The sequence below is a fragment of the Panthera pardus genome, unplaced genomic scaffold (genome assembly GCF_024362965.1).
Source record: "Panthera pardus isolate Hobbes unplaced genomic scaffold, ASM2436296v1 HiC_scaffold_25, whole genome shotgun sequence".
Classification (NCBI taxonomy): Eukaryota; Metazoa; Chordata; class Mammalia; order Carnivora; family Felidae; genus Panthera; species Panthera pardus.
In genome coordinates, this window is record NW_026526821.1 from 86,541,752 (window position 1) to 86,562,234 (window position 20,483).

Genomic DNA, 20,483 nt, shown 5'->3' on the forward strand with positions numbered 1-20,483 from the left:
CAAAAAAGTAAACTGCTGAACTGGAGATATGAAATTCAGAGTCATGAAGAAAGACCAGAAAGAAAAAAGAAGGCATCCTGGGACAGAGCCCTGAGAAACAACAAAATCTGAAAACTAGGTAAAGAAAAAATTACTAGCTAAGGCGATTAAGAAGTTCCCAGTGATGAAAGGAAGAAACTGACAAAAGTGTACTGTCACAGAGCCAAAGACATAGAAATCTAGCAGTAAATCTGAAAAGAGTACTGTTGGTACAGAATGAGAACAAAAGCCAGCTTACAGTGGACTGAAAAGTAAATGGGGTACAATTCTTATCTGTTATGTCAAAAGTAGGCTTTATCTACCATGAAAGAAGAAACAGATTCAAGGCTAAAGGCTATTCTTGAGATACATGAAAAGGAAATGCATATTCTTAAAAAGAAACACACATTGTTTACCACACTTACCAGTTTGCAATTCATGAAATGCTAACTGTTGTGGGTTGAACTGTGTCCCTTTAATTGATATAAAGTCCTAACTACCATCTGCTCCCCCAACTGTGAAGGTGATCAAAACTGGAAATAGGGTCTTTGCAGACGAATTAGTTAAGATGAGATCATCCTGGATCAGGGTGGGTCCTAAATACAGTATGACTGATGTCCTTACAAGAAGAGGAGAGGAGTGCCTGAGTGGCTCAGTCGGTTAAGCATCCAATTTCAGCTCAGGTTATGATCTAATGGCTCGTGAGCTCATGCCCCACATTGGACTCTGTACTGACAGCTCAGAGCCTGGGGCCTCCTTTGGATTCTGTGTCTCCCTCTCTCTCTCTCTGCCCCTCCCCCACTCCTGTTTTTTTCCCCCCCTCTCTCAAATAAACAAACATTTAAAAAAATTTAAAAACAGAAGAGGAGAAGACAGGGGCATCTGGGTGGTTCAGATGGTTAAGCATCTGACTCTTGGTTTCGGCTCAGGTCAAGATCTCATGGTTTGTAGTTTGAGCCCCACATCAGGCTCCATGCTGATAACAGGAGCCTGCTTGTGATTCTCTTTCTTAAAATAAATAAATAAACTTAAAAAAAAAAAATGTTTAGTGTGCCTGGGTGGCTCAGTCAGTAAGCATCTGACTCTGGATTTTGGCTCAGGTCATGATCTCATGGGACTGAGTCCCGCTTGGGGATTTTCTCACTCTCTCTCTGCCTCTCGCTTGGATGCTCTCTCTCAAAATAAACTTAAAAGGGCTATGTGAAGACAAAGGCAGAGGCTGGACTTTCGTATTTACAAGCCAAGGATACTAAGGATTGCTGGCAACTGTTAGAAACTAAGAAGAGAATGTTCTTCCACAGAGTCTTAAAAGGGAGCATAGCCATGACAACAGCATTGGTTTTGGACTTCTACCTCCAAAACTTTTGAGAAAGTAAATTTTGGTTGCTTTAAGTCATTCGGCTTATGGTACTTTGATACAGCAGCCCTAGAAAACAAACAAAACTACTCATAAGAGAAGGAAGAAACTTTTTATGGCATGTGCATGTGTTTGTGTAGACAGTTGTGAATGGGAGATGAAGTGAAAGCAGTATGGAAACAAATCTTTTGAGAAGTTTGATTCTAAATTACGGCAGAGAAATAGAGACACAGCAGGAAAAGGGATATGGAATCAAGTTTGTTTTTTTTTTTTCAAGTAGGCTCCACACCCAACATGGAGCTCGAACTCATGACCCTGAGATCAAGAGACCCACGCTCTACCGACTGAACCAGCCAGGTGCCCCAAGTGTGGTTTTGATTAATATATACTAGAACATGTTTTCTGGTCGATGGGAATGATCTAACAAAGGGAAAGATTGATGACAAAGGACAAGAGTATAGCAAAGAACATATTATACAATTCTGTTTACAGAAAACGTTCGAAACAGAGAAATCTATATACATAGAAAGTAGATTAATAGTTGCTCAGGGCTGGGGCACCTGGGTAGCTCAGTCAGTTAAGCATCTGATTCTGGATTTTGGCTTGGTCATGATCTCATGGTCCATGAGTTGGGAGTCTTGTGTTGGACTCTGCTGGCAGTGAAGAGCCTGCTTGGGATCTCTCCCTCTCTCTCTGCCCCTCCCCTGCTAGCACTCGCTCTCAAAATAAACAAACTTAAAAAAAAAAAAAAAAAAGTTGTTCAGGGCTGAGGAAGTGAGAACATAGAGGGAAAAGGACAGCGACGGTTTCTTTTTGGGGTATTGAAAATATTCTAAAATTGTGATAGTTGCATAATTTTGTGAATATTCTAAAAACCACTGAATTATACACAATAAACAAGTAGATTTTATGGTATGTGACTTATACCTCAATAAAGCTATAGTAGGAAAACAAAAGAATAAGCATAGGAACAAAGTCCCTGAAAAGGCGAGAGAGGCAGGATCCCAACTGTGAGGGATTTGGCCTTTTACAGGGAGGACATATCTTCTACTGTAATAGAGGAAAAGGAAGGTGGATAAATTCTATGTAGGTTTGGTGGTTGAAAGCTGAGGGAATTCCTGTATGATAGTTTCTATTTTTTCAGTGAAACATAAAGTCATTGGCTTGGGTGATGATGGAGAAGGGGAAGGAATATTTGAGGAGACAGGAAGAGACAGCAAACAATGGGAAGTCAAACTAAAGAACAGGTTTACAAAGATAGTACCATGCACTCACTTAAAATGTGTTCAGTGTTAAATTAGAAGTAAAACCAGTGGACTCAATTTTTCTTTAGCAGTATTTAGTTACTTCGGAGTAGGCAGAAAAGCTACATTCCATCGGTATTGGCAATTGTCCCTAAAACATCCAACATAAGAAGAGAGGCAAAGGAGTTGGGGGTAACTGCAATTAGGGCTGTGGCACTTCACAACACCAGAGCACTGCCAATCACATAACACAAATTTTACAGAAGCTGAAATACTAACTTAGGAAATGAAATTATTTCCTCAAAATTAACATACCATAGGAATGGCTATTAGGATACAAATCCATCTCTGGCTGACTCCAGAGGCCATATATAGATATTCTGACTCTCTTTTATTTTAAATATGATTAGTGATTTTTACATAGTAGGGGTTTATATGCCATAATCTCAAATGGAAAAAATTAGTTCCTAGTCCACCAAAGCCCTCAACCTATTTCCCCAAAATAGCACAAAATATTAAAATCCTATGTATCAATCCTCCAAGGAACTCATACTAATTGTGGCTATCAACACATGGTATCAAGTATTTTTCTACCTTTCCTAAATATGATGCTATGATTAACAGTAAAGCTTTTGAGGGGGGCGCCTGGGTGGCTCAGTTGGTTAAGCATCCGACTTCAGCCCAGGTCATGATCTCGCAGTTCATGAGTTCGAGCCCCACGTTGGGCTCTGTACAGACAGCTCAGAGCCTGGAGCCTGCTTTGGATTCTGTGTCTCCCTCTCTCTGCTCCTTCCCCGCTCAAGCTCTGTTTCTGTCTCTCAAAAATAAATAAACGTTAACAAAAAAAATTCAACAACAACAAAACAGTAAAGCTTTCGAAACCAACAACACTCTTGGTTGTTATTTTCTCATCTTACATAAAAAACTTCTTAAATTTGGTAGGTAACATATGCATATGGCAGAACTTTTATCTTTTTACCTCTCAATATGCTTTACCATTTTCTTTTTTTTTTTTTTTTTTTAACGTGTTTTTATTTTTGAGACAGAGAGAGACAGAGCATGAACGGGGGAGGGGCAGAGCGAGAGAGGGAGACACAGAATCGGAAGCAGGCTCTAGGCTCTGAGCCATCAGCTCAGAGCCCGACACGGGGCTCGAACTCACGGACCGCGAGATCGTGACCTGAGCTGAAGTCAGACGCTTAACCGACTGAGCCACCCAGGCGCCCCTGCTTTACCATTTTCAAGTTATCTTCTAATACATGGGTTTTCCCTGACCTCTCAGGCTTACTCACTTTCTTCACAGGTTTACCTACTTTCTTAGAAGACATTTTCACTTCATGAAAGGAAGATGACAGCTACACTGCATAACACATTTGAACATATCCCAAAATATGATGTTACTATGAATAGCTGAGATACAATTGCAGTACATTCTACATTCTCTTACCCAAACTTGCAAGCCATGTAAACATTGTTAAGGCAGATTTCTGATTTAGAAAATAAATTCTGGGCAAAATGGTTGCAAGCTGTTATAGAAAATATCTGGATAGTAAGAATTCATTGTGAGGAATAACCAGACATTAGTTCCACTGTAAGCAGGCAGAGTAACTAGAAAGTTTGACAATATTTGGCATAACTGCAAACAGATGTATTTTTTAAAACCCAGAAGAAACTGGCACAGTAACATGGTCATAAACCTGACCGGAAGCCATTAAGAAATGATATAGTATCTATTTCATATAACTCGTTTATTAAAGAAAAATATTTCTAAAATACATTGCATACTATCAAAAACTTTTATTTTTTTAATGTTTATTTATTTTTGAGAGAGAAAGAGACAGAGTGCAAGCAGGGGAGGGGCAGTGAGAGAGGAAGACAGAATCCGAAGCAGGCTCCATCCAGGCTGTGAGCTGTCAACACAGAGCCCAACGCGGGGCTCGAACCCACGAACCGTGAGATCAAGACCTGAGCTGAAGTTGAACGTTTAACAGACTGAGCCACTCACGCGCCCCTATCAAAAACTCTTAATGGTTCATTTCCTTCAAACTTTTTTTAAAGTAAACTTTATGCCCAACATTGGGCTCGAACTCACTTAATCTTGCATGAGATTAAGAGTCACATGCTCCAGACTGAGCCAGCCAGGAGCCCCTGCTTGCTCATTTTCTAAGACATTCTTTTTTTTTTTTTTTTTTAACTCCCTAAGGCGTTCTTATACAGAAAGTAGTGTTTCTGTTATTTATCTTCGGAATGACAGTTGTAACATAAAAGCAACACACTAAGATCTAAAATTAATGAAATCTTAGCATATATTCCAGTGCATATATATTCTCCCACGATTCACCCCTGTATTTCTGAAGTGTGATATCTCTGGCATTTATTTTGAATCTTGAGTTATTACACTAAAATAGGTAAATCATTTATTTGAATTTATAATCTATTTACAAGGTTCAATATTCAAACAGTATAATGTGAGAAGCTTCCCACTCTGCCCTCCATTTGCCTCTTACTTCCTACCACCAAATAGGAAACTCTGCAGCAAGTTTTTTGTTTATCCCTGCTAGAACAGATACCCAACAAATACATGTTTTTTTGTTTTAACACAAATGAAACTTCATCTAATTTACCAGGGAAATCTTTCCATAATTAGTAATTATAGAGCTTCTTTATATTGTTCTATAATTACTGGTTACGGAAAGATTTCCATGGTGTGTGTGTGTGTGTGTATTATTTTTAAAAACAACAGCACATGATTACATTGTATGTAGGATATGTCAAAGATTTCTTCCAGCTGTCACACTAAAGGGTTTCCCTTTACCCTACCCTTGTCTCTCATTTGACAAACTGCACTATCCTTCCTTTTCCACAAAACCTGAAAATTTCAAGTGCATGCAAATTGGTGCTCAGTAAATGATTGTTAAATGAAAGAAATGAGAAGACATTTTCAAGTACATTAATATATAATTTTTTAAAAGTTCCCACCAACTGGAGCATTTTATTTATTTATTTATTTATTTATTTATTTATTTAGTAATCTCTGTACTCAATGTGGGGCTCAAACTCCTCCCCTGGCTTTCTGACTGAGCCAGCCAGGTGCCCTAATGAGTTACCTTTTTTAGATAAAATTGTATGTATTTGCAGATAATAGAATTTTACATTTTAGAAATTCATAAAAAACAAAAAAAACCCACAAGAACCAATGGAAAATTACTACAACTAAGAGAAATCAGTAAAATAACATATATAAAAATCATTTATAATAACCAAAAGCTATACATATTCATATATATGAAGCAAACACAGAAAACGTTATTAGTTACTTTTAAATTATCATGAGAATACAAAACAGGGAGATAATGAATTAACTAAGTAAATGAGATTTTCAATATCTACCTTTGGCTGATAATTTAAACGTCTCTACTTTCTACATTCTGAAAACATTTTATCAGTACTTCGCATATATCAGGTGCTAAATAAATGCTGAATAAATGACCAAACAGGAAAAAAAAGATACCCTCTTGTGAAGGCATTAATTATCAGTGAAATGAGCAAATGGCAGATGAAATAAAATCATTAAAACAAAATGAGTACTTTTATTCTTTACTCTTAAAGGACCGCACATGCACTTTTTAATTGAGCTCACCCATTTGTTGAAAAAGGAGACAAAGCCATATCCTTTAGACTTCCCTGTTGCCATGTCTTTTACCACTCTGGCATCTCTGAAATCAGAAATAATCAGAAGTTTAGGTTTACACACTCTCCTCTGTGTATCAAGTGAGAATGTCATACACAACTCATTTTTATGTTTCATCTTCATTAAAATGAACCTTTAATGAATATTCACCTTTTTATTCTATAACATTTATCATGTATTAGCAAATGAGGCTTTATAAACATGCAAATCAATAACTACTTAAACATATATGTATATACTGTACAAAAACTGCCTCCCACTTCAAAAAGTTTTTAAACTTTCAAATCTTAAGCATGGTAAAAGCAGCTATTCATATGAAATTGCTTAACCATTTATAGGGTTCACAGGCACATTAGATGAATGGCTTTCTTTAACCATGCAATTTATAATTTTCTATTTGATACCACATACTACCTAATCATTAAAAAATTAAAATATAAAACTGGAAACTGAAAGAATGAAAAGCTGTATATTTCCTAAATTAATTAAATTACTTCATTTTCTCAGATCAATTGACACCCCCCTTTTGGACTATGGGTAAATTTTGAGAACTTGATGTTTTCAGAAATGCTAAATCATTGAAGAAAAACAGTAGACACACACTTTAGTTTTAAACTATATAAGAAAAGATTTTATACTGAATTTTAAAATAGCAATCATATAAGATTGATTGGAAACTACAAGATATAAAAGCAAAATTTTAAAAAGTCAGAAAGTAAAAAAGCACGCCAACATTTATCCACTGTGAACCGTAGCTTGTAGTTAGCCAGGGCAATTCTGTCCATTCTTCAGAGATACTCTGCAAAATAACCAGAGCCCTATTATTTGAGATTGAGTAAAAAAACCCAGCCATGATAGCTAAAACTCCATACCTCAAAAAATTGGACTCAAATTGTGCTTCACAGGCAATCTGCTTTTAAGTTAGCCAGGTATGTCACAATGCTTGTTCTCTCAGGACACATGAACAAAACAGGCACTTTCACAACAAAAACCCAAGTCAGAAAGCCATGCAATATAATTTTATATTAAAGTATACATAAGCACATTTCGATCAATTTAGAAGTGATTTATTAAGTGTTTAGAGTCAAAATGACAAAGAGGTGGTGGTGAAAGGGAAAACTAATGCAAGTCACTTCTCAATATGAAAAAACACTTATATTAAATTATCGGTATGGTACACATGCATTTAATTTGGTAGCTGATTCACTTCTATAGCAAAATTTGTTAAACTACTCTAAACTCAAGGAATATAAACTGTATAAATTAGGGCACAAAAGTACTATATCTTTTATACTACATATTCTAATAGGCCACCACTTACTACACACCATCTATAAACTGAGCACTGTTGAGGATTTCTACAGAGAATCCCTGACTATCACGACGAGAACCTTTCAATATATATTTATCTCCTTTAACAGAAAAAGGAAATGATGCTACCAACTGAGAATGGTTCTTTTAAATTTAGGAACACTAACTCCTTGGGTAGCCTAAAACTTAAACATTATATGTTACCTCAAATTAAAATTATCGTCTACAAGTTATAAAGAAAGGACTTACAAAAAAAAAAAAAAAAATATATATATATATATGTATACACACACACACACACACACACACACATCAATAATTATGGTTAATCATAAGAAAATCTAGACTATAATTATTATACCAACATATTTAACAAAAAGAAATTACTGATACATGATTAAAGTCATGAAATTATTAAAATTTGAATGTCATTTAACTGAAAATCACTGATTGTTAAACAATCTTTATCTAATCCCAAACTAAAATCCCCATGTTTTCACAGAAGCTACTTCAACCAAAATCAAAGCATTTAATAAAATAGCTGTTTGAATCTGTTAAAATGTTAGAAAATTTTTTTCTTCTTAAAGTTAAGTTTCAGGATATGTTAGCCTTGAAATATATTTAAGTCTTACTTATTTCTGAAAGGATTCTCTAAGGAAGAAGCAGCAAAGATCTAGATCAGGGTTCTTTAATCCTTCTTTAATCCTTTTATGGTCCTGTGACTACTCTGAAAATAGGATAAAACTTACAAAGATACTCCATACCAAAATGAAAACAAACACAAAATTTTGTATACAGAGATTTATAGAGCTTTTGAGAGGCCACAGGTTAAGACCTTCCAGTCTAGATATTTGAAAGCAAGCTAACCATCATGAAAACCCTAAGATAGGTTAAAAGGAACAATCAGTAAATTAGAACTTTACTTATTTTCCTAATCAGTTCTCACAAAGAAAAATGTTGCCTAACAGAAGAGTCCATTTATAAACCCTAATCTTCCGGCCATTCCATGTTCACTGTTGATTTTCATCCTACCAATGAACTACAACTCTTCAAATGAAAACTCTCCAAATCTACCACCAATACTATTGGCATTTATTTTCCAGTCTCCTCATCTTTTTCATCTCTGCTGTTGGTCTGTTTCTCAAACTAAACCAAAGCTAACATGCCCTTTTTACTACTCTTTCTAGCTAGAAAAATAATAAAGCAACGAGAAATCCCAAAAATCTGTTTTCTAAATTCAACAAGTACCTATAAGTAAATACTGTAATCAACTTATTCTTACTGTATTATGGCATGCTTTTCAAAATACTGAAGTTCTCTTATGATGAACACTACCTTCAGTGAGCTATTTACAAAGGGCCTAAACTGTATGATTAATAACAAATGCAAGCAAGACAGTGCTACACAAAATACATAAAGGCATTATTATTAACAGTAACAACAACCACAAAAGAGTAGATACCTGGGGATTAACATTTAACAACTGCTTTTTAGGGTCAATTGTTAAGGTTTCTTTTTGTTAAAATATATTTATTGACACAAAATGCATGGTATCATAGAAGTGCCCCAACGGTCCAAATACCTTAGTCACAGCACAAGGTTACTAAAGATTATGACCAAGTTAGCAAGACACTATATAAAAGAAACAATGTGTACAATAGCAAATTTGTCTCTTAAGAGCTCATGCTAACTGAAAAAGGATTTTAAAATAATTGAAGACCGAAGATTTATTTATCAATGGGAAAACAGTCTTGGGCTATAAACTGCTTAAATAGTCTCTAAACGAAATGTATTATATTCAAATGTTAAAAAATTAATGTCCAAAATTCATAACAGATTTTCAAATTACTTCTACATAAGACTGTTTCTAATTAAAATCAGTTTAAGTTTATCTTCTGTTACTTACGATATTCTTCCAAATGGTGCAAAAGCAGCTTTTATATCTTCAGTTGTAATTTCAGGACTGAGATCACCAACAAAGACATGGAAATGATCTTATAAAAGGGAAGGAAGGGGAAGTGAAAAGAAAAATAAAATTTTAGAATTTAAAATATATTAAAATTTATTCAATAAAGTAATCTTAATTTATGGATTATAGAAAAGTTTAACACTATCCTATGTCTATACAAATTCTATCAATTTTACACATAATGAATCAAGGTCATAATATAGGAAAGATTCTCTTAAAGACTGTGACATATCTAACTGGAAACTGACAATTCTATTTCTACTTACAGCCAATGACTACACTGGTCTAAGACAATAAACTAGTATAAGTTTTGCAAAAAAATTTAATGACTTAATTACCATTCTAATAGTAATTATTTACATTTATCCAGTTTACCACTACATTAAAGTTTTAAAATTAAAATAAAATAGTGGTACTGTGAGATACGTAGACTAGATTTGCCTCAGTTAAGACAATCTGCTGAAGCTAACTACATGATATACTTGGTTTAACCATATTTTGTGAAGAACAATCAAAGAAATACCTTGCATTGCAACAGTTTGATGTTAAAGTATTTGACAGTTTTCTCAAAAGCCAACAGTTTTGGTTGCCCAGACATTACACCATTCAGTTTATGTGAATCCATGTGCAAGTGAACTAAGACTGAAGGCAACAGAATGAAAACAGTAATCCCTTCACTTTATATCAGAACCATTAAAAAAGCATTGGAGAGAAATAACGATCCCATATGTGAAGTTTTTTTTTTTTTAAAGACAATGTTCACAAAAAAGGAAACATTTTAAAAATACAAAATAGTTGGATCAACACTTTAAAGGAACACATACATCAACTTTGACAAAGTATATTTGGAAAGAAAAGTTACCCCCATTTGGCAGGCCTTAAGCAACATATTGGATTGCCATTTGGGAAACACAGTTTCAGGAGCAACTCAAGCAATCAGAAGATCTGGGTATGAAGCACAGACCATGACCTCAAGGAAGCAGGGTATCTTGCCCTTTAGTTGGTGAAAGTATTTCTAAGGCATCAGCTGCTACCAAGGGGGTCAGAGAGCTTGAAATAGCACCAAAGTAGTGGACAAGCCACACTTGGTCAACACTGGGAAGAAGGGGGAAAAATATTGCCTGAGAGACAAACAGAAATATGACCTCCTCCCTCCCACCTCCCCCCGGTATCAAACAAAAAAACTTCAAGTGGTTAGTGAATACCCTTTCAAGAGATTTCATTTTATGTTTAAGAAGATACAATTACCTTGTGAACGCTGTGTGCTGACAACGGTACTACCTGATGACAAAGATTAGATTTGTTCTTAAATTTATTAACACAAACACATTCAATCATATCTTAGGATAACGATCAAAACATTACTGCAAACATGTATGATGTTTATATGCTTTATAATAAAACTACTGTGTACAATAAAAACAAACGTTCAAAGAGTATAAAATATGCTTACTGCTTGTATCTTTCTTTTGACTGCTGGGGGTTGTTGCCCAATTCACTTTGACTTCCTAAAAAAAATTTTCAACATTTATACTCCATAAAAATAAAGCTCAAAATCAGTTATTAACAAGATTTATATCTATAAACACATAGAAAAGTATATGTTGTAGATGAAACATTCAAGGGGATACCAGTTCTGGTCAGTTTTAATACTTATCTTTTAACCTATACTTGCGCAAATGTTGGCAAATCCTAATCTTACGTACTTCTGTTAACATTCAACTAACCTTTCTTATCTAAAGTAACAATAAATTCTTTCCTTTTATTCTTCCCTATTACTATCCAAAGTTCTAGACGTTTCATCCAAGCTTGAGTAATTCAACGAATATTTTAGTATGTACCATGTGTGAGGCACCATGAAGAATACCAACATAAACATGTCCTCTAAAAGCTTAATCCCATCTTTCAAATATTAAATGTGACCTTTTGCTATAATGTGAATATAGCACTTCCAAAAGATAAACAAAAGTGCATGCAATAAAAATTTTCAAGTCACATTCATTCATTCACTTTGAGAGAGAGGGAAAACAAGTGGGGGAGAGGGCAGAGAGAGAAAGAGAGAGAGACAGAGAGAGAGACAGAGAGACAGAGAGAGAGAGAGAGAGAGGGAGAATCCCAAGCAGGCTCCATGCTCAGTAAGGAGCTGGACACAGGGCTCAACCCCACAACCCTGGGATCATGACCTGAGCCAAAATCAGGAGTCAGACGCTCAACTGAGCCACCAAGACATCCCTCAAGTCACCTTCTTTAATTATGACAGCTTACCTTACCCATTATCTTCCGCCCATTCATAGCAGCTAGCGCTGCAGCTGCATGACGATGCTCATAAAACTCCACAAAACAATACGGATCATTTCCAGCTGTCTGTTGAAGAAACACAAAAGTCAAATTTAAGTTGTACACTCTTATTACCTTGGAATTACGTAAAGTTTTGTATATCTCAATAATTAGCCAAGGAAAATGAAGGGTCCATTCTATAAGTAAACCTTCAGATAAGGAAGTAAACATTTAAAAAATGAAATATAGTAATTTTATAGAACATTATCTTCTTTGGGGCACCTGGGTGGCTCAGTTGGTTAAGCCTCTGACTTTGGCTCACATCATGATCTCAGTTTGTGAGTTCGAGCCCCACATCCAGCTATGCACTGAGCACAGAGCCTACTTTAGATCCTCTGCCTCTTTCTCTGTCCCTTCTCAATGTGAGCCCACACCCCCCCGCAATAAACCTTCTCTTTTTAGTGTTTATTTATTTTTGAAAAAGACAGAGAGGGAGCAAGTAAGCAGTGGATGAGCAGAGAGAGAGGGAGACACATAATCGGAAGCAGGCTCCAGGCTCTGAGCTGTCAGCACGAGCCCAATATGGGGCTTGAATTCATGAACCACAAGATCATGACCTGAGTCAATCGGATGCTTAACCAACTGAGCCACCCAGGCACCCCCTCAAAAATAAACATTAAAACAAAACAAAACAAAACAAATTATCTTCTTCAACAGGTTATACTATACTACTACGTAGAATTGAATTTTGTATTAATGATTAAGTGTCCTACTTACGGATGGATGGATATATAAGCTAAACACACATTTCTTATCATATAATTATTTTTTTATGCTACAGACATTAGTTAAGTTTGACCAGACCCATGGTTTCTCAGTGCTGGCTTTTAATGATCTTTTCTCTCCCTTCCCTGTTATGTGTTACCTTTTATTGCTATAAACACACATATATCCTTACTACTTCTAATTTGCTAAGTAGAAAATCTCACCCAACCTTTTTAAACCTGTTTCGGGCTCTGAAAACTAAAGAGGTTTTCTGGTAAAGGAAGTTTTGAGATCTTAGAATGTGGATGGACTTTCTGGGGTGCCTGGGTGGCTCAGTCGGTTGAGTATCTGACTTGCTTTTGGCTTAGGTCATGATCCCAGGGTTGCAGGATCAAGCCTTGAGTTGGGCTCTGTGCTGAGTGTGGAGCCTATTTGAGATTCTCTCTCTCTCTCTCTCTCTCTCTCTCTCTCTCTCTCTCTCTCTCTGCCCCTCTCCCCAGCTTGCATGCTCTCCCTCTATGAAAAAAAAAAAGGGTGGGGGACGTCTGGGTGGCTTAGTTGGTTAAGTGTCCAACTTTGGCTCAAGTCATGATCTCACCGTTCGGGAGTTCGAGCCCTGCATTGAGCTCTCTGCTGCCAGCATGGAACCTGCTTTGGATACTCTATCCCCTTCTCTCTGCCTCTCCCCTGCTCTTTCTCACTCTCTCTCAAAATAAATAAACTTAAAAAACAAAAAAACAAAAAGAATGTGGACTTTTTGACAATTTTTTGCCTGCTTACAAGTCTTTTAAAAATTCTCTTCTTTTCTGATGTTTCAAGTATCTGAGGTCTGATAATAGGTGAAGCTTGGATGCTTTACTGTAAATTAAAGCGGCAGAAAAACACCCCTATTTTATACCTATCTGGAAAATATGACTTTAGAGTCCATTTTTTAATTATTTCCATAATCTAAGTATAATTGTTAAAATAGGAAACTAATTCAAAAGACCAGAATGACACTAAAGAAATATACTATTTTGTTTCAAGCACAATTAATTTTTTAAACAAGTGATTGGCAAGGATTTGTAAAAACGTTAGAGTAAGGAGGCAACCACAAGACAATCATTATTTTATTTTAAAAACATCAGGGTGGCTCTGACTTTTTAAAAACATCAGGGTGGCCGGTTAAGCGTCTGACTCTTGGTTTTGGCTCAGGTCATGATCTCACAGTTCGTGGGTTTGAGCCCTGCATCGGGCTCTGTGCTGACAAGGCTGAGCCTGCTTGGGATTCTCTCTCTCTCTCTCTCTCTCTCTCTCTCTCTCTCTCTCTCTCTGTCTCCCTCTCTCTGCCCCTCCACGCCGCATTTCTCTCACTCTCAAAATAAATAAAACTTAAAAAAAAATCAGAGAATATAAAAATGTTTTAAAAATTGCATAATTCAAACTAATGCTACACTTAATGGTAATTCTATTAGAAAGGTCAGTGTTGTCAGGCATCAGAATGTGATCAGAAAAAACAGCTTACATTTAAGTGTAATCAAATGAAAAAGTATCTTCATTTTACTTAATCTGTACCCAGAAAAAACTGTATTTCTTACATAAAAAGAACCTAAGCATTCACACTATCAGCCTTCATATTCCAAAGACTATAACATTCATAAATATGAACACCCGTCCAACAGTGTGAATAGACTGGAATTCAGTCTTTTTTTTTAATTTTAGAGAGAGAACTCGAGAGTAGCGGAGAAGGGCAGGAGAGAGAGAATCATAAGCAGGCTCCATACTGAGCGTGGAGCCCAAAGTGGGACTTAATCCCATGACCCTGGGATCATGACCTGAGCCGAAATCAAGTTTTATGCTCAAGTGATGGAGCCAACCATGTGCCCCAGACTTGCCTTTTTATGCATACGCTTCAGGGTTAACAGCAATCACAGATGAATGAATTCAATGTTTTTTTCTATACGTTATGGTCTGATCGATGGGAACTGCCACCATGCAAGAAAAGCTTGAATCATGACATTTTAAAAGTTAAAAATACTTTCATAAAAAAACAAAAAAACCCACTTTCACAACCTATTATTTTTGACCTAATTTCTCAATGTAATTGTAATAACTGATTTTCCAGATTAGCCAATGACACCACATATAAAACAATGCTGATGCATCAGTGCACATTAAAACAAGAACCTACTATAGTTGTCATCTGCTCAGGAAATGATTAGTTCCATTCTCTTCTTCCTTTATTTATTAGTAAAACAAATTAAACTCATTAGCTAAGACTGATTCAAAGATATTAAAGTTACTAGGAATTTAGACTATACGACCTAATTTTTTTCCTCAAGTTTCATTTAAGTAATCTCTACACCACATGTGGGGCTTGAACTCACAACCCCAAGACCAAGAGTTTTGTGCTCTTCTGAGCCAGCCAGGTGCCTCTTTTTTAATGACCTTGCAGGTTTTATTTTTTAAGTTTATTTTTTTTAAGTAATCTCTATACCCAATGTGGGGCTCAAACTCACAACCCTGAGATCAAGAGTTGCATGTTCTTCTCAGCCAATCAGGCACCTTTGTATAAACTAAGTTCATGGAGGAGGGGCACCTGGCTGGCTTAGTTGGGTGAATATGTGACTCTTGACCTTGGGGTTGTGAGTTCAAGAGTCCCATGTTGGATATAGAGCGTATTTAAAAATATAAAAATAAAACTATTCTTTAAAAAAAATTCCTGGAAGTCATGGGTTTAAATTATGTATTAAAAAAGAAGAAAGCTGGGGTGCCTGGGTTGCTCAGTTGGTTGAGCGTCCGACTTTGGCTCAGATCATGATCTCACTGTTCTTGAGTTCGAGCCCCACGTTAGGCTCTGTTCTGATAGCTCGGAGCCTGGAGCCTGCTTCAGATTATGTGTCTCCCTCTCTCTCTGCCCTCGCTCATACTCTGTCTCTCAAAAATAAACATACATTAAAAAAATAAAATAAAAATAAAAAAATAAAAAAGAAGAGAGTTAACTAAGTAAAATACCCTTACATCCATAATCATTTTGCAGTTTTTACAAGGTCCAATCTGGCTAAAGAGCTGGAGAATTAGAGCTTCTGTCACATCTCTGGAAAGGTTGCCGACATATCTGAAACACAAAGAAAAACAACTTACCATTTTAAATTTGCTTCTTTTGCATCGGTTTCTAAAGTTGCTTACTGAAAAAGAAATTTGGAGAATAGGTAGATCTCTGCTTTAAACTACACTATTAGGAAGAGATTCTAAGTTTGTGAGAACTTCAAATTTTCTTTCAAAGCAGATGTATGACATGTTACTTGTAAATACATTGACACCACTAGTAGAGGAGAATCTTATGTATGTGTGCTTAGTCAAGGTTTCGCAAATTAAACCTGTTCTTTGTTTCTAAGTTTGTAGGCTTACCTTAGGAAGATACACTTTAAAAAATCTCAAATGAATTATTAGATGTGTAGAATATTTTATACAATTGATTTTGGGAAGCTTTGCAGTTAGTTCTACTTCTACAGTATTACTGAGAACATTAAAATTTCCTCAATTTTTAATTCACACAATTCCCCTTATACTGTCCAACCAATACTTTGGTTTACACAATATATTTTTGAAAAATCATGGGTAGGGGCGCCTGGGTGGCGCAGTCGGTTGAGCGTTCGACTTCAGCCAGGTCACGATCTCGCGGCCCGTGAGTTCGAGCCCCGCGTCAGGCTCTGGGCTGATGGCTCGGAGCCTGGAGCCTGTTTCCGATTCTGTGTCTCCCTCTCTCTCTGCCCCTCCCCCGTTCATGCTCTGTCTCTCTCTGTCCCAAAAATAAATAAAAAAAAAAAAAAAAGAAAAAAAAAAAAAAAAAAGAAAAATCATGGGTAAATCACTTAGCACCTGTTGCACATGGTCACGAAGGGATGGGAAATCTTCCAATGAATATTACTAATCAGTGAAGTATAGAGGGAGGAGGATTCCAGGAGACTTTTAACAGATAATATGCCTTGGTGACTAACAAATGTAATTAATGTAAATGGTGTATTACAAGACCACATGACTGGGATAATCTTTAAAGGGTTTAAAGAAATTTTAAAAATGGGATTTTGAAATGAGATTACTTCTAGATATGTTAAGAGTTGGAGGTCTATCACTTCTGAAATCAGAAAGCGTCTCCCAACAACTGTAATTGCTCATTTTTCTCCCCAGAAAAATAAACATCCACACATGCCAGAAAGTATAGATTCAATTCCTTCCTTCCATTTACTCGTTCAATAGACATGTATTCAGTGCTTACCACAAAAGCATTGGAATAGGTTAAAATGGCAAAGGGAGAAGGACTGAGTCCTCAGAAACAATGAACAACATTTAAAGATCAGGTAATGATACTCAAAAATCAACAGCAACATCTATACCCAACAACAATTTTTCCAGTATCAGAGGCTATTACATCAGGTCCTTTTCCTGAACATCGGTAATTAAAGGGAAGGAATTAAGCATTCATCTTGCCCTGAGTAGAAACTCCAGTGTGGTATAATCTAATAGCTCTAGTTGATGAGGGTGAAACTCTCATTTACAGAAAAATGCTGGTCAATAAGTGTAGAGAGAATTAAATTAGTAAACAATGCGTAAGCCCTACTGAAATGATTAAGTCAGGCAAGAATCATTAATGGATGCAAAACCATTACATGAAAGGATGGTGTGAAAATGGGTATTTGCAGGGTCCCAAAGTTATAACACAGATTACTTAACATTGTAAAGGGAAAACTCTACCCTAAGAGAGAGCTTTGGCTGTTTCACCACTGAGGGCCAGTGATCAAAACTTTAAATCATTTTATGGATGGACGAGAAATTGTGTTGTGTTGTACAATATAAATTACACAGTATCACCTATGAAGTATTCAAATAAACTAACTTGAATCTAGTCAAGGTTAAATTCAGACCTAAGTTTATAGAACACTGGACATATAAAACAATTATACAAATTCAGATATGAAGTATTATATAAGACAGCTTGTTTGATCTATTTATTATTTGAGAGAGAGAGGGAAAGAGAGAGACCACACGCATATGAGCATGGGGGAGAGGCAAAGGGAGAGAGAGAGAGAAATCTTAAGCAGGATCCATGCTCAGTGCTGAGCCCAATGCAGGGCTCTCGATCCCATGACCCCAGGATCATGACCTGTGCGGACATGAGACCTGAGTGGAAATCAAGAGTCGGACACTTAAACTGAGTCCCCCGGTGCCCGTTTGATCTCTTTTAAAAAAAAAGTTGTCCTGGGGTGCCCACTTGGCTCAGTTGGTTAAGCATCTGACTTTGGTTCAGGTCAAGATCTCATGGCTTGTGCCCTAACGCCACACAGCCTGCTTCAGACCCTGTCTCTCTCTCTTTCCCTCCCCAACTCGTGCACACGTGCATCCTCTCTCAAAAAATAAACAATGATAATAATTTAAAAATTGTCCTAGGGGTGCATGGGTGGCTCAGTTAAGTGTCTGACTCTTAAAAAATATATAAATAAATAGTCCTAAAAATATTAAAAAGAGTGGGCTGTTCTTGATGAAAAGAAACTTGAGGGGCACCTGGATGGCTCAGTCAGTTGAGTGTCGGGACTCTTGATTTCAGTTCAGGTCATAATCTCAGGGTCATGGAATCAAACCCATGTCAGGCTCCACACTAAGCATGGAGCCTACTTAAGATTCTCTCTCTCCTTCCTCTGCCCCTCTCCCTGATGAATATGCTGGCTACAAAAATTTTTTTTTGAAAGACACGGACAACCAAATACAGTGACTAATCCTTGACTGTAACCTAGATTTGGGGAGGAGGGTTAGCTTTTTCTTGCAGAATTCTAATCAATAAATGTAGAAGGAATGAGGGAAATCACCACTAAACCACTACAGTAATAACTGCTATTGGCAAGATCCACCCATGGATCTTTTACTTGATGAAAATTTTAAGTAGAAATAGAATATGTGTAGAGCCTCAAAGTATCTCCTCTGAAATATTTAATGATTGGTTCTAACCAATGAATCGGTTCTCTTAATGTATATCCACATCTCCCTCTATGAAGTGAAGCTTAATTTCACTCTTCTTGAGTGTAGGCTAGTCTTAGTGACTCAATTCTAATGAATAGTGTTTTAAAAAAAAAAAAGTAGTCACTGTATAGTGGGAGAAACCCTCTCAAGAATGCCACAGTCATGAAAGACATCTCCTCCTCACATATTAAAGGAGAGTGAAGAGATGAGACGACTATATGCAATGTAGTATCCTGGATTGGATCCTGGAATAGAAAAAGGACATTAGTAGAAAAACTGAGGAAACTGGAATAAACCTTGTAGTTAATAACAGTATTGTACCAACGCCAATTTCTTAGTTTTGATAACTATACCATAGTTTTGTAAGATTTCTACATTAAAGGAGGCCGGGTGAAGGTTATGTGAGAACTCTGTACCATCTTTTCAACTCTTCTATGCCTATTTTCACCTGACTCATAGCTATAAGAAAATCTTAGGATTGCATATGTCTAAATGAAAAAAAAAAAATGGCTCTTCCGAAAATTTAATTCTACCATCTATTCTCCTAAAGCTAGATAATCTAGTGACAAGTGGGCAGTATTTAGGGAACCAAAATGCTATCATCTACTCTTCCCAAAATTGTCCAATTTTCTGAGATATATTCTGAGTGATATTACCTACTTTGAAGATACGTAATTTTTTTAAAAAGTTACTTTAAAAAGCACTGGGATTTGTATTGCTTTACAATTGTTTATTTAATGCGGACTGCTGCTTACTGTAAGCTCCAGGAGCCTCTTACATATAAATTTTACATACACCTGTTTAGAGAAATGCTTTTTAGGAGAAGTTACACAAACAACTTGCTCTCAATCTTCAACACCATTAAAATAAACTGCAAGTAACATATATAACATTTTCATATCAAACAAATCAAACAGCAAAATATTTTTCTTCCTCATGCAAATAAAAATAACCCATATTAGTTTTGCTTCTTAACAATAAGTTAAAATAATACCTACCTACTTCAAATTTTTAGCAGCTTAATGTTTCCAAATCTATTTGCTAAATAAGTATTAATCTGAAACAGAAAGCCCAAATTTAAAATCTGCAGACCCTTTTTATACTCATGATACTTTCAATGGAAAAATAAACAAGTTTCTTATAGTTTGTAGAACACGCCATACTTTACAAAATTCATTCTCATTTAGTTTCTTTAGCTGTTCCATACTTTGTCACATACTACTCTGTTACTGAAGCCAAGAGGATTTCCAATTAACAGCACAGATTTAAGTTACATGTGTAGTTGGTTACTTATTTTTTGGGGAGCGCTGCCAAACATCTTGCTTCCTAGTTTTAGAGAAATCCTCATTCTATGGCAGAGGCTCACTTCTCTATAGAAGCCGGAAAGTCTTGATATGGTTTTGTAGTCTCCCCTGCATGTGATCTAGGCGAGGTTGATTAGAGTAACTAGTCCTGAGAACAGAAGACAAAGATAGACAAACAGAAGACAAAGAAGCAGAGACTGAAGAAAATCCATTTTGGTGGCAAACAGCAGTGGAGTCCCATGTCCAGTGAAAGTGGAGGCTGTGGTATCTGGTTCTCAGTGGATGTGATAGTAGCATCCTGAGAGTTTGTGGCCTGACAGCAGTCTCTCTTTCCTGAACATTTTCTAAGTCAGGTTCCATAACCTTCCTGCAAATGTGGGAGTATCCAATAGCTTGTTTTTATAAATTCTTTTACTGCTTAAATTTTTTGCTCCTTGCATTAAAAAAAATCCCAACTGATACAAAAATTGATACCGGAGCAGCAGTAAGCCAAGGTTCTCTGTCATGTCTATTAGACCACTAAACAAAAATGTAATTTTCTTACATTTATATA

At 36.3% G+C, this 20,483-nt stretch overlaps 1 protein-coding gene across 20 annotated transcripts in view; it reads right to left on the reverse strand.

The window, feature by feature from the left end:
* Positions 1–20,483, reverse strand: part of TIA1 (TIA1 cytotoxic granule associated RNA binding protein) — a 32,915-nt gene that overhangs the window by 8,072 nt on the left and 4,360 nt on the right. For 4 of the 20 annotated variants that reach the window (XR_008417888.1, XM_019441091.2, XM_019441046.2 and 1 more), the window contains 6 exons: positions 15,633–15,729; positions 11,856–11,954; positions 11,044–11,098; positions 10,839–10,871; positions 9,528–9,615; positions 6,260–6,335 (listed from right to left, as the gene is read on the reverse strand). Coding sequence is in view for 18 of the 20 variants with exons in the window: in XM_019441091.2 (XP_019296636.1) it covers positions 6,260–6,335; positions 9,528–9,615; positions 10,839–10,871; positions 11,044–11,098; positions 11,856–11,954; positions 15,633–15,729 (448 nt within the window). In the remaining 2 variants the exon portion in view is untranslated. Of the gene's footprint in view, positions 1–6,253; positions 6,336–6,913; positions 8,349–9,527; positions 9,616–10,113; positions 10,872–11,043; positions 11,099–11,855; positions 11,955–15,626; positions 15,730–20,483 lie in introns of those variants that run through there. The other 16 variants (XM_019441036.2, XM_019441027.2, XM_019441072.2 and 13 more) reach the window with 13 other exon arrangements.